Genomic DNA, 16,685 nt, shown 5'->3' on the forward strand with positions numbered 1-16,685 from the left:
GGTCCCAGGAGAATGAATTTTGTTAAAGAAGGGTCAAAATTAGTTGGAATAAGTAACGACTAAGTTAAAATAAGAGCAGGTGATGATGGTATGTATATTTGAGACGTTTCTCGTGAACAAATTGATTACCGGTTCAATTTGAGTTGAACATGCTCCTCTTTCTTCTTCTTCTTCTAATATTAAAATTGAAATTTTTTCAATTTTTTAATTAATATTTTTTAATATTTTTATATTTCAAAAATAAATTTTAAAAAATAAAAAATATTATTTTAATATATTAAAAAAATAACACTTGTACCTCCCTCCCTAGTCCCTCCCAAATATCATATCCCTGAACCTCCTAAATGTTGAGCAAATGGAGGGGGGGTTAATCAGGGCTGGCTGCAGGAACTATCGTTGAGAAGAGATTGTCATCTGTCCCTCTTAGAAAGAGAGAGAGAGAGAGGAGATGGCCGGCAATCGGCGAGTATGGACTGACACTGGATGTGATGGGAAAGTTAAGTAGGGACAGAGATGTGGTTCCCAGCTGAAACCTACCTTACGAATAGGCTATCTTTGATGCAAGGGGTCATCTCTAGTTGGTCCTGGTTATTAATGCACAAGTCGCCTCCGTTTCCAGCCACACCACCTCAGCACTGGCAATGATATTTAGTGCCTGTTTGTCTTAGTTTTCTCACTTGTTTTTTTATTTTATTTAACCCTTTAAAAAAAAAAAAGTTAGAAAGCTAAGCCAAGCAGCCCTTAGATAGTCATTAACATTGTAAGAATAATTTTAAAAAATATATTTTTATTTAAAATATATTAAAATAATATTTTTTATTTTTCAAAACTTATTTTACAATAAAAACCACAAAAAAAAATTAAATAAAAATAAATTAAAACACGACTTAACACAAAAATAAATATCCATGCGTACGTGTTTGACATTGAAACTAAACTCTAAAAATGCTTTTAGAGGGTGTTTGGGAGTGTGGTTGTGGTTGCTTTTCAAAGTACTTTTCACTCAGAAAAGTATGCCAACAATATTTTTTTATTTTTTAAAAATCATTTTTGAGATCAGCACATCAAAATGATTTGAAAACATCAAAAATATATTATTTCAAAACAAAAAAAAAATTTAAATTTTTTAAAAAGTGCTTTCCAACAGCAATGCCAAACGCACTCTTAGTACTGGTTGTAGTTACAGCAGTGAAGGTGACTGTAGAAAAATATTTAATATAATATACAATTTATAAGGAAATAGTGATAGAAAGCACCATCGGAGACTCTATAAAAAAAAAAATCAAAATCTGCCGGTCTCTCGCAAAAACAAAACTGGGCCAACCAAACCAAACAAGGATGGGTGAATGTGGGCATTAAAGCCCACCTCATCCCCGCCCCAAAATGGAGCTTTAATTATTATTTGAAATACACTGATCCTGTATAAATAAAACCCTATTAAACAAATTAATTTTTTTCGAGGAATTTAAAAAATGTACTCTCTGTATCAATATTAGTTACGCCAACATAGTGCATTATAAATTTTCTTAACCAATCAGCTTAAAGTCTCCTTCGTCAAAGTCTGGTACTTTTGTGTATTTAATACTGTTTGTAGAGAGTAATAAAAGAAGCATCCTGCAGTGCAAGTGCCACTTCGTGATTTCGAATTGAATTTATTATTTATAACTCGTTTGTTCAACGGAAAATAACTTTTTGGAAATTATTTTTAATTATTTTTATATTTATTTGTTATTAAAAAAATTATTCAATAAAAAACACTTTCAGCCAAAAAAAAATTTGATTTGGTTTATAGAAAAGTATTTTCAAGAAACACTTTTAAAAAGTTGTAAAAAATCTATAAACATCATATTAAATTTGATTTTTAAATTTTTTATTATTATATATTTTGTTTTGAATTTTTTTTTAACTCCACCTCTTAAAATTTAATTTAATTTTATTTTTATATTAATTTTGGTCTTCGTTTTTATAATTGTTATTTGCTTTTCTCGTATTATTTTTTTAATTGAATTTTTTTATCTATCAAATTTGGTCCTTATTATTTTAATTGTTACTTATTTTATTTGAAATAATTTATAAAATTATAATTATTGTTATTTTAATTTCATCATCTTTCAATGTTTTTATCTGTTAGATTTAATCTCTATTATTTTGATTGTTATTTATTTTATTTGAGATAATTTATTAAAAAAAATTTATTTTTATTTTTATTCAACTTTTAAATTTGTAAGATTTGTCTCTTATTATTTTAATAAATTTTAAAAAAATATTAATAAATTATTTTTCAACTTATTTTTCATGATATAATCAGAAAGTATATTTCAAATTATTATTTTTCATAACATTACAAAATATCAAAAAATAATTTAATTTTTAAAAATTTATTTTAAAAAAAAAATATTATTTTCCAGCGAACATTATTCATTCCATGTATTCACGAGTGATGCTTGGGTGATGGATGATGTGTTTCAATCGCTGTCTCTTCTGGTGGCATGTTTATGTTTCGACTACTGTTCCACTCGTGACTGACAAGCGTCGATTAATTTGTCTCTTCTGCTCCTTTAGCGGTGGTTGATCAGACCCATCACTAGACATGGAATCATTCGGAAACCACACACAAACAGACATCCCCGCGGCTTTTTAATTGATGTTTAGTTTCAATATGCATATCATTACTTTTAAAATAGGCAATTATTTTCCCAGGGACTCATTTGTTATAAAAAATATACTAGATAAGACTCTAGCTAGTAGCTACATCGCAGGCTAAGTTAAAGTTTTCCTGGCATGAAAATTAAAAAAAAACCGAAGTGATGATAATATTTTTAAATGAACAAAAAAATATATGAAACTTGATTCATTGATTCGAATGTATTTGATAACCTTAGCTAATTTAACAATATAATTATATATAAAAAATCAATAGTGATAAGAAAAGGACAACTCATCGAAAAAAATAAATGATTGCCAATATATAAAAAAATTAAAAAGGATCTAAAAAACCGAAATCAAGTCGGGTTGATCTTTAAGACCCGTGATTCAGGTCATGAGACCATGATTAGTGATTACTCTATAAAAAACAAACACTGAAAAATCATAACATAAAATTCTCAATCGTCTAAAAAAATAAAATAAATAGCAATTAAAATAATGATGATCAAATATGGTAAAAAAATCAAATGAGGGATAAAATTGAAAAATAAAACACATCAATAAAAAAAATAGCAATAAAATAAACAATGACCAAATTAGAAAGAAAAAAATTAAACGGAATCAAATGCGAATGGATGAAATTAAAAAATAAAATCAACTTTAAAACGCATTAAAATAAAAATAAATATCAATAAAAAGAATTGATATTAAAATTAATACAAATACAAATTGATATGAGACATTTATTTTTTTGAAGGGTAGACACAAAACCCAGGGTGAGGAGGAAGGAAAAAAAATTCATTGAAACTCAACCACCGTGCCATCGTGTTAAATGCGCATAACCAGTAGAAAGAGGTTATTGGAACGCTTCTAATATTATTGCAAAAAAGCGGCATTTAGCAACCGCTAGGAGGCATCTCACGCGCCGTCTAAAAAATACGGGCGTGTTGCACTCTCTAGCAAACGCATTGCACATGTTAGCCACTTTTAGTTTTTAAATAATATTTTATATTTATTTAAATAGCAAATTACATTTTAAACAACTTAATAATAATTAAAAAATTAAGATGAAAAAATAAAAAAATAAAACCCGGATTTCAGTTTTTTTTTTTTGTTTTTTAAAGTAATCAAGACATCATATCATGCTTTAGAAAGTTAAAAGAAGGAATTTCATACAAGTCCCCAGCCTATGTATCATTCTTGAATTGTAATCCTGAACAAATTTAAACCTCAACACCGGTCCTTTTCCGTCTAACATTATTGTGAATGTTTAGTGACTTAATACATAAAGCTAAATAATTTAGAAAGAAAAAACACTAATAGATATGGATGGGAGGCCCGGATCCAATTGAAAGATATTTTATACACTGGAAATCCAATTTTACGTCAAATACAGAAGTTGAGGCCCCCACACACATGTATAGTTGCCATTAACAGTTCTTCCACTTCATGTCGTCGCTTTACAAATATGATCCATCTAAATGGACAAACCACACGTGAATATGTGTTCGCTAAATTTAGTGTAGTTTTATCGAGACATGAAATGTTATATTTAAAGTTTAAATATTTTTTATGGCCCAAACTCAATCAATAAATTTAAAATAATACAAAAAACCTACAGTATAGTTATTAAACTCCATCCATTCTTGCTGGTTAATTTAGAAAACACATGATTCAAAGATCGACTAGGAATGATTTTTAAATTGAATTAAAAAAAAGTATTGAATTGAGTTTTAAAAACACACCTAGTCAAACTTGATTAAAAAATTAATTAGATCAACATCAAGAAATTATCTTGGAGATTAGTTAGTAAGAAAGTTTCACATTTGCTCGAAGTCTATGCCCTCCTCCTGAAATGAAAAAGAAAAACTTTTTAAAGACATGAAAATCTTAAAAAAAAGAGTTTTTTGAATGATTGTTTTATTTATTAGATAATAAATATAATATAAATATTTAAAAAATTGACCTCAACTCAATCTGAATAAAACCATAAATTTATACTTTTGTATCACACACACATGCATGAGATAAATATGTTGGTATTAAAATACACACGCGAAGCATGTACATTTTTAAGTTTATTGAAAAGAAAAAAAAAACTGAAGAGAGGGGGCAATTTTTTAAAAAAAACTTATACATTTAACTTTTTTATTTAAAAAAACCCAGGTCGAGGGAGAGCGGGGTAAAATAGCATTAGAAGCTAGAATACAAAAGCATTAAGGCCCCGTTTGTTTGCTGGAAAGTAGTTTCTTTTTGGAAAGTGAATTCCGGGAAAGTATTTTCCGATGTTTGGTAGTGTAATGGAAAATAAGTTGGAAAACACTTTCCAGTGTTTGGTTATGTCATGGAAAATAAGCTGGAAAATAACTTATTAATGTTTTATTTTTCTCAAGTTTATTAAAATAATATGGAACAAATCTTACAAATTAAAAAGTTGAATGAGAATGAAATTGAAAAGAAATATAATTTCATAAATTATCTCAAATAAAATAAATGATAATCAAAATAATAGAGATCAAATCTAAAAAATTAAAAAAAATAAAAGGTGAATAAATTAAAATAATAATAATTAACATTTCATAAATTATTTCAAATAAAATAAGTAACAATCAAAAGAATGAGGACCAAATTTGATAGATAAAAAATTTCAAAAAAAAATGATAAGGAAAAAGCAAATAGCAATTATAAAAATAAGGACCAAAATTAATATAAAAATTAATTTTTAAGAGATGGAATTGAAAAATAAATATACAAAACAAATTATATACAGCAATCAAAAGTTTGAGGATCAAATTTGATATAATCAGCAAATAATGACATTTCTAAATTTTTCACAACTTCCGGAAAGTGTTTTTCGTCCAAATTTTTCAGGAAAACACTTTCCTGAAAACCAAGCCAAATTTTCCCTTGACTGAAAAGTGTTTTCTGTTGACCAACTTTTCTAATGGCAAACAAACACAGCCAAAAGGAAAAACACTTTCCTGGAAACTAAACCAAATTTTTCTTTGACTGGAAAGTGTTTTCTGTTGACTGGAAAATATTTTCTGTTGATCGGAAAGTGTTTTCCGTTGACCAATTTTTCCAATAATAAATAAATACAGGAAAGTTTAAAAAATAATTTCTTAAAAAATTAATTTTTAGAAACAAACATGGCCTAAAAAGCATTAAATTCACCTGATCAAATCGATGAATGAATGATTCTCAGGATCCAACAACGTTTTCCCTCTCAGGTCTCAAAAGAAATAAAAATCTAATGGTCTAATAAAGTCTAGCAGGAAACTCTTCGGGCAAGTATCCTTGGATGAGGCTTGTGCTTCTATCCCTATACACAGCCTAGATTGACCTACCCACGGCTCACTACTCCTGAGACAGCATGTGAAGTCGCTGTCCAATAAATTAACGTGGATTATTTATATTAAAATAAACAAACGGTAACTGATTTGAGTAATTTCCGGAGCCGTTTGTAATCGTAACACCCGTTTCATTGAAAAATTGAATTTTGTTTTATTTAAAATATTTTATTTAAATTGGTTTTATATATTAATATTAAAAATAATTCTTAAAAATAAAAAAAATAATTCTAATAAATTTTTAAATAAAAAATATTTTAAAAAACAAACAATGTAACATCTCTCGTAAAACCTTATTATGTCTTGGTTTGGATGCCTAATTTTACAGCCTAGTACTTAAGTCCCACAAACATCATAAATCTTCACCGTCTATTTACAGCCCATCTAATCCGATGAGTATCAAAGGACAGCAACGCCCAAAAGAACCAAAAAAATCCGTTTGATATCAAAGGAGGATTAATAGAATATCTAACCCATGTTTCTGGTATTCTTTTAATGTGGTTTTGATATTCATTTATATTTAAATGATGACTAAGTATATATGCAATATGTAATTTCTTAGATTTGGTTTATACAAATGATACAAATCAAGATTGAATTATACAAATTCATTTTCAGACCTAACAAAAATTAAAAACATATAACCAAAGAAATCGAATACCAAATAAATAAATTAATTAAATAATGGTGGGTTCGTTTGATTTTTTTTTTAATGTTTAGTCGAATTCTAATTTTAAAGAATTTCTTAATGCCCATCCATCCATCCATACATACATACATACATACATACATACATCTAGCTTTCTTTTCAATCTAACATGTCCACGAAGTAGATTCTCTCAGCATGCAAGGCTGATTAAATAAATAAAGGGCGAAGGATATCAAGAATTCAAGATCAAATATCCATCAAATGATACGGCTTTCGAAAGAAGGCAGCTAGTCCATAGACTCCATGCGGTGCAATAACTAGCACGGGATGAAAACCCCATGTCCCTGACCCTCAATCACAAACAAAAACAAGGGAGACGCGTCTTTGCCAGCCTGGCTTTAGCCCACACATCCTACATCCTCACTGAAGATACCTAAACTACCCCCGAACCACTCTCTCATATCACCATCTCCTCTTCCAACTATACTCTACTATTATCAACCAAGATTCAAACACCATGTCACTCCTCTCCATCTTTCTCTTCCTAAACGCCGTCGTCTTTTCCGCGCACGGCTTATCAAGCGCCGAACTCCCCGCTTTTAGAGAAGCACCAGCATTTCGAAACGGCAGAGAATGTCCCAAAACGACGTGGCTTTCATCACTCAACAACTACCACGATCCTTCCATTATTCACATTGCAATGACACTCGATGCCACCTATCTCCGCGGCTCAGTCGCTGGAGTCCTATCGGTCCTCCAACACGCCGCCTGTCCTGAAAATGTAGTCTTCCACTTCATCGCTACTCACCGTCGTGCAGACCTCCGACGCACAATCACCTCCACATTCCCTTACCAAACCTTCCACCTCTACCACTTCAACACTGACCTAGTCAAAGGTAAAATCTCGTCCTCCATTCGCCGGGCCCTCGATCAACCGTTGAACTACGCGCGTATCTACCTCGCAGATCTTTTACCGATGTCCGTGCGGAGAATCATTTACTTCGATTCTGATTTAATCTTGGTCGATGACGTGGCAAAGTTATGGAACATCAATTTAGGTGCACACGTACTTGGTGCCCCAGAATACTGCCACGCGAATTTTACGAATTATTTTAATTCTCGATTTTGGTCCAATTCAGCGTGTGCGGCGTCGTTGAGAGGGAGGAGAGCGTGCTATTTCAACACGGGGGTGATGGTGATAGATTTAGGGAAATGGAGAGAAGGGAAATACACGGAAAGATTAGAGTACTGGATGAAAGTACAGAAGAAGTATAGGATTTACGAGCTGGGTTCGTTGCCTCCTTTTCTGCTTGTTTTTGCTGGTGACGTGGAGGGTGTTGGGCATAGATGGAATCAACACGGGCTAGGCGGTGATAATCTTGAAGGGTTGTGTAGGGATTTGCATCCTGGCCCGGTTAGTTTGTTACATTGGAGTGGTAAGGGCAAGCCATGGCTTAGGCTGGACTCTAAAAGACCGTGTCCGTTGGATTATTTATGGGCTCCTTATGATCTTTATCGTCATTCATCATTGTTTTGTGATAGCTAGAGATGGTGCTGAAATCTTGATCAGAGGTTGAGGATTTATGTTTGTGTGTGTTTGAGAGAGGGAGAGTATTCATTGTCAGGGTGTCAGGACAAAAGTTTACGAGGGAATTTTTGTCTGGTCTATGCAAGAGTTAAGACCATTAGGGGGTTACGGCCGTTAAGGGGAAGTTAACGGATGTGATTTTATGGAAAAAGGAGTGTTGGATTACTTTAAAAATTGTAGAGGAAAAGTGAGATCTTTGGTTGGATGTCATGGGGATTGATGGTGGTGGTGGTTGGTTGCATGGTTAGGGAAAGGTGGCGGTGGCGGTTGCGGTTGCTGTGGGTTTTATCATGGAAAATGGCTTTCAAGGGGGGTTTTGGAATTATTGCTTTTTGTATAGTATAATAGGAGTGGAAAGTGAAAGAGGTATTGCTAAATACCAATAAGATGTTTCCACTTTCTACAGTGTTTGATTAATGTTTGTCCGCTGATAAAAATTGTCACCGTCGATGTGGGCCTTAGGCTGTCGTAGGTAATGGATGGCATTATTTTGGCTAGAATCTTTAAGTTGTTTAATTTAAAACCAGTTTTTGGAACCTTTTCTTTTCTTCTTTTTGTTGATTTGCTGATCAACCAAAGCTTTCCAGTTTCAGGCAGGGAAAATAAAGAGAAATTGAACCCTTCTAATTGATTCCGGGCTGGGTTTTCCTATTTGTTTAACATGTTAAACAGTGAATCTAGTACGCAGAGGTCAGATTATTTGAACTACTCTATTTTTTTTTTTTTTTTTTTTGAGAATATAATGACCACGGGGTTTGTATCACTTGTGCACCGCCCATCCCGCAATGCTTGAAATTAGGCTCACGGGGTATATAAGATCAAAGTTATGATAGGTCTTCATGCTCAATCAACTATCCAGCGCGTAAATAAAATTTGCTTTTATCCGGATTTTCATTCGAGCCCAAGCGTATCATACGGTTATTGATTTGTTCTTCTAGAAGCTCTGAATGAACAGGTTTAAAGTATGCAGGATAGTGTATACCTTCTACTCTCGATGCAGGCAGCCCCGCACTGTACTGGTAATTAGAGATATGGGAAAAAGAAAAATGTTTGAATTCACGTGGATTGAATTTGAGGTTCACGTCAGTTTACCTCCACCATTGATGGACGCTGCTGCATTTTGCTAGAAAAAACATTACAGTGGGGATCTTACTATATAGGGAATTGAACGTGTGTGGTTGAAGAGGATTAATCAAAGAAATGGCAATTGGCACGAATCAGTTCTGAGAACAGCACAAAAGGGCAATTCAAAGGCAATTATGGACCCCAAATCTTGCTATAAAAGGTTTAGAATATGGAAGCAAACAGACTGGCACCGCCCCACCCTGTAATCCGTCGACATACTCCGTGCCTCCGCAACTCTGAACTCTCGTTTTTCTAGTCTCAAAAAATAAGACCAATCACGATGCCAATGTAGCAAAGAATTCAACCATGCTTTGAACCGGGCTCGTTTCAGTTTTCATGGACGTGGGCTTATTTCTTGCTTTGCCCTTTATATATGGGCTCGGACCTTTAGTAAATTAGGCCTCGATCTTCTCTGGCACCCGAGCAGACTTGGACTGCTCAGATAGATAGACCCAAAAGGAAAAGGAGAAACGCCAGGGGCTGGGCTTGTCTTTCACCAGCCTTGTAGAAACCAAATATCCTTTTCTGGTATTTTCCAGTTAACTATGACTTACTTCATGTAAAATAATTTGTTTTAAAAATATTTTTTACATGAAAAATATTTTTTTAAAAAATATATTACATTTAATTTCTTAACCATGCAAATAAAAGCTACTTGAAAATAATTATTTGATAGTTTATCTATATGAAAATAAGAGTTACAAAGGGGGAAAAAAACAATAATTAACTAATGGTGGAGTCCATGGGGAAAGATAATTTCATAAAATGTTTTCATCTCTTGATAACTATAAGCTGCTTTCTTTTGTTTCAATTTATTTTTTCCTTTGATGATAAAATAAATGTTTTTTTAATAATCAAATGTTTTCAAGGGAACCAAGTACAAGAAAATAAGAAAAATAAATTACTGAAACATATTTTACATGAAATAAACATAGTCGATCCACTTCTAAATTGAAGATTTTTTTGAGAGTTTTTTTTATTTGGTTTCTCCTCGAATTTGATAGAAATCAAGACAATATATTCGATGCAGACCCATTTCTGACCTCGGCCAAATTTCAATAGTAAAGTGTTTATTTATTTATTTACGAGATAGTATAAATATAAACAAATATTTCTGAATAATGTGCATTAATTGTCAGAGGACAGATCATGCATACCAGTCCAACCAGCTTACAGATAAGCAGAAGCCCAGCCCAATTGTGTTTGCAAGTTTCCACGTGTCATCTGTGGTGTAGGTTGCCCTTCTGCCTCTTCCATCCTCCCAAACCAAACCGTTACTAACTTACTGTCCACACAAAAATACCTGTGATACTTGTCACTATAAAACCAAGCCCAAAAAATCAAAGGTAAAAAAAATGAAGAAAGAAAGGAGAGAGACCAGTGGTCAAAATTTGAAGAAGATGATTCAAGGGAAACCAGTGACTTGATACTTGATGCAGAGACTCAAGTAAAACCTTTTCTATGTACAGTCATGGCCACTGTGGCATCAGGAAGTACAGTGTGCCCATCAAACTCCACAGCACTCACAAGCCAAAACCCCCATCTCCATTTCTTGGGAAAAAACTTAACCTCAAACCCTATTCAAGAACAACCATAACTTCAAAACCGAAAACACTTGCAGTTGTTGCATCATCAGGAGTTGAGTTCTTGGATGCAGTTCACAATCTTTTTTTGGGTGTGGATGTCGGATTACCATGTACAGTTATGGAGTGTGGTGATATCATATACAGAAGCACTTTGCCAAAGCCAAGTGGGTTGACACTTACAGTTCCTGGTGCTGCTTTGGCTTTGGGTACTTTGTCTTACCTTTGGGCCACTCCTGGTGTGGCGCCTGGGTTCTTTGACATGTTTTTTCTTGCTTTTGTTGAGAGATTGTTTAGGCCCACTTTCAAGAAGGTTAGTGCAAGTGATGATTGGTTTTGCTGCTTTTGCTTGATGATTGTTGTGGTTTCCTGATTGCATGTAACTTGTGATTATTGGGTTGGTTTGTGGTGACAGGATGACTTTGTTTTGGGGAAGAAGTTGGGCGAGAGAGCTTTTGGAGTGGTTATAGGGCTTCGTTGACAAAGAAGCCTTCTTCCAAGGTATAAAGTGTTTCTTTGTTGTCAACAACTTCCTTTGATTTATTTATTTTTTACAGAAATTGACTCTGGAATAAATTGTCTCATTGTGTCTAATTTGGTATTTTGACTAAAATTGTAGTGGTTAGAAATTACAAAATTATTCCATCACATTAATTTAACCAATTTCTGCACCTTCTTTATCAGTTATCCTGTCTAAGCTAATATATTCATACCTTCAAACCCTCTGCAAACATCAGATGTTTGTAGAGGGTTTTTCCACTGATCGTTTCTTGAGATGATCGGATGATTAAAAGGGAAAACTAATAAATCAATTCTTTTTGTGCTTTTGATGTTTTGCTAATGGTTTGTGTGTGCTGCATATGCACCTTAGCTATCAATGTTTAAGAATGCCCCAAGGAAATTAATATAGCACATTAATTTGTGGTTTTTAAGGTGCCTTATCAGAAGGAAGGTGACTTGGTATTGAAAAAGGCTACCGAATACGGGGCAGTGGAAATTTGGATGAATGAACGAGTTTGAAGAGCTTGTGCAAACAGCTGTGCTGTTTTTGTGTACGGATTTCTTGAGGTGTTGCTCTATTACGACTGCTACTACCATATAAATTAACGGTAACTTTATCTCAAGAATTAAGAAAATCAAGCTGATAGCCTGTTTCTTTTCTGGTGACTTGAATTGCCAGTATGGAACTGCTTTCAGAGTTCTTCAAAGAAAGGAGCTGAATATTGGCTCATATGGCGGTATGAAGGAGAGGCCACACTTTATGATTTTATGCAGAGTAAAGAGTTCCCCTATAATGTTGGTACATTCTCTCAGTTGCCTTCTTCATTTATTAACTCATCACTTAGATTTTAATGTTTTATGCTTTGGAGGGCTGTCTTTGAGAACTTTGTAGTTGCAATTGCCTAAGTCAAAGACTGATCCTTCCCATTGACCCGCAACAACTCTCAGTCATTAGTTGGTATAAGGTTTTCCTATTGTTGATGTAATGTCATAACCGGGGTTTAATATCATTGTATTTCGCATCCTGAAAAGGAAAATTATCATTTTTTCTCCTCTTAACTGATTCTTGGATATAGTTGGTTTGGACTTGATTGCACTAAGGTGCTTCAATTTTAAATCGTAGCTTATTCAGATTATCAGCACCAATTTAAGTAATATTACATACATGGTCAGGTAGAAACAATGATACTAGGAGAGGCTCAGGACTTGCCTAAGGGGCTGGAGAGGGATAACAGAATCATTCAAACTATCATGACACAACTTTTATTTGCGTTGGATGGTCTTCACTCAACAGGAATTGTGCATGGGGATATTAAACCGCAGAACATTATTTTTTCTGAAGGTAATGACATCAAGATTTCTTCTAAACATAAAAGGTTAAATTCAATCTAAGATCAAATGATTCATATTTTCATGTAAAACTGGAGCAGGGTCTCGTACATTTAAGATCATTGATCTTGGAGCTGCAGCGGATTTGCGAGCGGGAATCAATTATATTCCAAAAGAATTTCTTTTGGACCCGAGGTACTTTCTTTCTCACAATGAGCTACAATTCTTTCTCGCAAAGCAACAACAGCTACAAGATAATTTGGTGATAATTTTATGAAGGTTAACTATATGATAGGTTGAATCTCCAACTTCTTCATGAGTAACTGGAATTTGTACAGAGACTCATTTGTTGATCAATTCAGTCTGAATCATGCTTGTCATCCATTTCATATTTCTGGAATTTCATTCTTCAAATTCCCAAGAGGAGCTTTCCTTTTCTCATGTTTTATGTAACATTTGAATTCCTTTATGTACTCTTTCTGTCTATCGCCACGGCACTTCACAATCAGAAACTGGCATTGTTAACTAAATTTTTTAATGTTCAGATGGTTCTTCAATTTTACATCATTGTTTGATATCCATAGGTGCAATTGACATACAACATCTAATTTCTTCACATGATTTCTGCTTTCCAATCTCTCCCGGTTATCATATTTTATTCACGATCCATCCTTTCTCAGATACGCTGTACCAGAGCAATACATCATGAGCACACAAACTCCATCCGCACCCTCAGCTCCAGTGGCAACTGCACTTTCCCCAGTTCTTTGGCAGGTGCAAATACCAACCACAATATCCCCTAATTTGATTGTCATGAGCCTGGAATCCTCTCTCAGTGAATTAATCTGTCTTCTGATGCTTTTGATAAACAGATGAACTTGCCTGATAGATTTGATATGGTCTGATCTTCCTACAAATTTAGGTTAGCATTGGTTCAGTGTTGCATTGATTTACTATTTTAAAATATGACAACAAGAAACTGTTTGAAATGTTCTTATTTATAATGCCACTTTCAATTGATCAAAATTGAACAAGCTGGTTGTGGAATATTCAAATTTTCAGCTGGTCAAACTGCATATGAGAAACTCTCCTTTAAGCATTAGCCCCTGAAATAGAAAAATATTAGCAATTCATGCTTCTTCGTGTGGTTAATTGGTCAATCATAACATATGGCCAGTTTGGACTAATTGTGATCGAATTTTTAGCTGTTTTCAACTTTTAACACCTCTTCTTACAGGCTTTTCCTGGACTACGTTCTGATAGTGGGCTCATACAGTTCAACCGTCATTTAAAACGATGTGATTATGACCTAATTGCATGGAGGAAAAGCGTAGAGACACGTGCCAGCTCTGATCTTCGAAGGGGTTTTGAGTTATTGGATTTAGATGGTGGGATAGGATGGGAACTTCTTAACTTTGATGGTCCGATATAAAGCAGGACAAAGAATAAGTGCAAAAGGAGGTTTAGCTCATCCTTACTTTGATAGGGAAGGACTATTAATTTTGTCCCTCATGCAGAATCTCAGGCTGCAATTATTTCGAGCAACCCAACAGGATTATGGAGAAGCTGCCAGGTGGGTTATTCAGCTAATGGCAAAATCTGGAACAGAGAAGGAGGGCGGCTTCACAGAAGCTCAACTTCAAGAACTCAGAGTTTGTTTCTGAACTAAAAGAAAAATTAATCTTAACTTGATTGTTCACTGAAAAACCTTTGACAATTGCAGTTCTTTATTTTTAGGAAATACAAGAGCCGAAAAAGAAGGCAAGCCCTAAAAGGAATGCTCTTGCTTAGGTTCTTCGGCTGCAAAGGAAGATCTTAAAAACATTGAATGAGAGCATGGATGAGCTTAACCAACGAAGGAAGAGCCCATGGTGGAACCGGTGGATTCCAAGAGAAGAATGAGAACTGTACATAGATTTTTAATTAAACCTTGTATCTGCATTATTATATGTGACTACTTTGGTGAAATAGAAAATCAAGTTCAAAGATGAACTTAGCTGGAATCTTTGGAGAAACGTACTTGTAATCTTTTGACCGCACGTGTAAGCTCCTTCGGGAATGATAAATTTTATAGAAATGATTTGATTAAATGAAGTGAAACTGCTGTGAAGCATTCTAAAGTCTTCACTATCCCTGCTCAAGTACTTGAATATTCAGACACGATCTGGGCACGGCATTTTGAATGTATTTTTCCGTAGAAAAATTGAATCATGATGCTTGCTTTATAGTTTAAAGAAATGGGAAGTGAACGTGCGTTCTCAGTATTGATGATTATAGAGAAAAGTAGATGCTGCTATTGAGCATCGACCTTTTCAATTTCTTTCTTTTATCACCGCTTTTGACAGCTTCAGATCGGGCCTATGCCAATTCTGTTAGGTTCCTCAAATTATTGTTTTTATGGGATTTTGAGTACTATGTTGTGTAGGAAATTAGGAACAGTTAGCTCCCAGCTCCTAGTAAAATAAGAAACATTCACTTAAAAGTTTTCATTCTCGAGTTTGACTAACTTAGCTCCTTTACTGAAAGGGTTCTGTACTCAAGCTGGCTTTTTTACGGGCCTTACCTTTTCGCAGCTTGAAGACACCAAGGCCTGCAAAGAATACTGGGGCTATGCTCATCCATGTTGAACAGCACTGACTCTCTCAGAACAGATCGAACTCAGAAGTCCCGGTCAACGACAGCTGCTGCGAATAAAAAAAAAAAACAGAGAGAAGCTGAGGAAAAAAGGTCCACAAATTTTATTTCTTGATGGCACATATATTGCCACTGGCACTTGATCACATTGCTATGCTCCCATTCTTTAGCCCAGTAACATCGTTCCGACTTCCGAGTCGAATCATCTGTATATGAACTTTTTAAAAGAATAAGATTCCTCATTTGTTTTTCAGGTCACATGCATGCTGCCAGTCGAAGAAGGTTTTTTGCATGGGATAAAAAAAAAGAAAAAAGGTTCACAAATTATTTACCAAAAAACATACAAGTAAAAATCACAGCACAACTTCAAATTAATAGACACTAATAATAAGTAAAATTATGAAAATCTATGTAGCTGCATGTATTAATGGTAGCATCACTTGATTAAGTTATTCATGTCTATACTGTTCGAACATTATTCTTCAACTTTAGCTCTTAATTTGTTCATTCTTCAAGCAATCTGAGATTTAATTTCCAGTTATGATCGGAAACATTTCCCTAAATATTCTTACGTGGTAATGGCATCGGCTAGCTAAGACTGGGCAAGCAATTGAGTCATCCAACATGCTAAAATCATCTAATTTTAGAACGGACAGCAATAACCTGGCTGGCCTGGTTAGTCAACTAAGCAAAGACACTAGCTATCGCATGTTAAATACATGTTCGTACATAATTGATTCAATGATATTTAGCTTATGATTACACAGAGGGTTTCTTACAAACTTCCTAAGTTTACGTCAGAATTTGAATTGCTGGAGAAGATACAACCATTACATATGATCAGTTTTTATTTTTATTTCTTGTTTTGTTTCAATTGTAGTATATTGTTGAGTCCATCTAAGTTATGGCCATTTGAATGATATTAAACTAACTTCCAGGTGAGGAGAAATCAAGTACGTACAGCAACATGAGGGAGAAGAAAGTTGCTTGATAAATAAATAAATAAATAAGCATGTCAAAGTAGAATAATACATATGGTGGTGGACCAGTTATTAATATAAAGTAGTACTATGGTTTCAAAGCTTATTGAACGAAGATAAGAAATAATATTGATGTTGAGTCCATCACAGGCAATGTTATTGTAAATCACGAGACCTTCACGTGCAAATCTGACCACCTTGTTCAGCACAACAAGGCTGTTTTTATGTATGTATTTAGTACAACAAGCCCAGCAAAAAACACTTAAACAACACCTGTAACTCTTTGTTTACAGTGCAATT

The 16,685-nt window shown here is 33.9% G+C and overlaps 1 protein-coding gene and 1 pseudogene across 1 annotated transcript; both read left to right on the top strand.

Annotated features, from left to right (window-relative positions):
* Positions 1-6,955: 6,955 nt before the first annotated feature.
* LOC7466919 (probable galacturonosyltransferase-like 3) lies at positions 6,956-8,769 on the top strand. Its single transcript, XM_002314848.3, has one exon. It carries the CDS (start codon positions 7,163-7,165, stop codon positions 8,189-8,191), a length of 1,029 nt encoding a protein of 342 aa, XP_002314884.1. The 5' UTR covers positions 6,956-7,162; the 3' UTR covers positions 8,192-8,769.
* A 1,820-nt stretch (positions 8,770-10,589) lies between these two features.
* Positions 10,590-14,865, top strand: LOC18102579 (serine/threonine-protein kinase STN7, chloroplastic-like; annotated as a pseudogene).
* Positions 14,866-16,685: the final 1,820 nt, after the last annotated feature.

The sequence above is a fragment of the Populus trichocarpa genome, chromosome 10 (assembly GCF_000002775.5).
Source record: "Populus trichocarpa isolate Nisqually-1 chromosome 10, P.trichocarpa_v4.1, whole genome shotgun sequence".
Lineage (NCBI taxonomy): Eukaryota > Viridiplantae > Streptophyta > Magnoliopsida > Malpighiales > Salicaceae > Populus > Populus trichocarpa.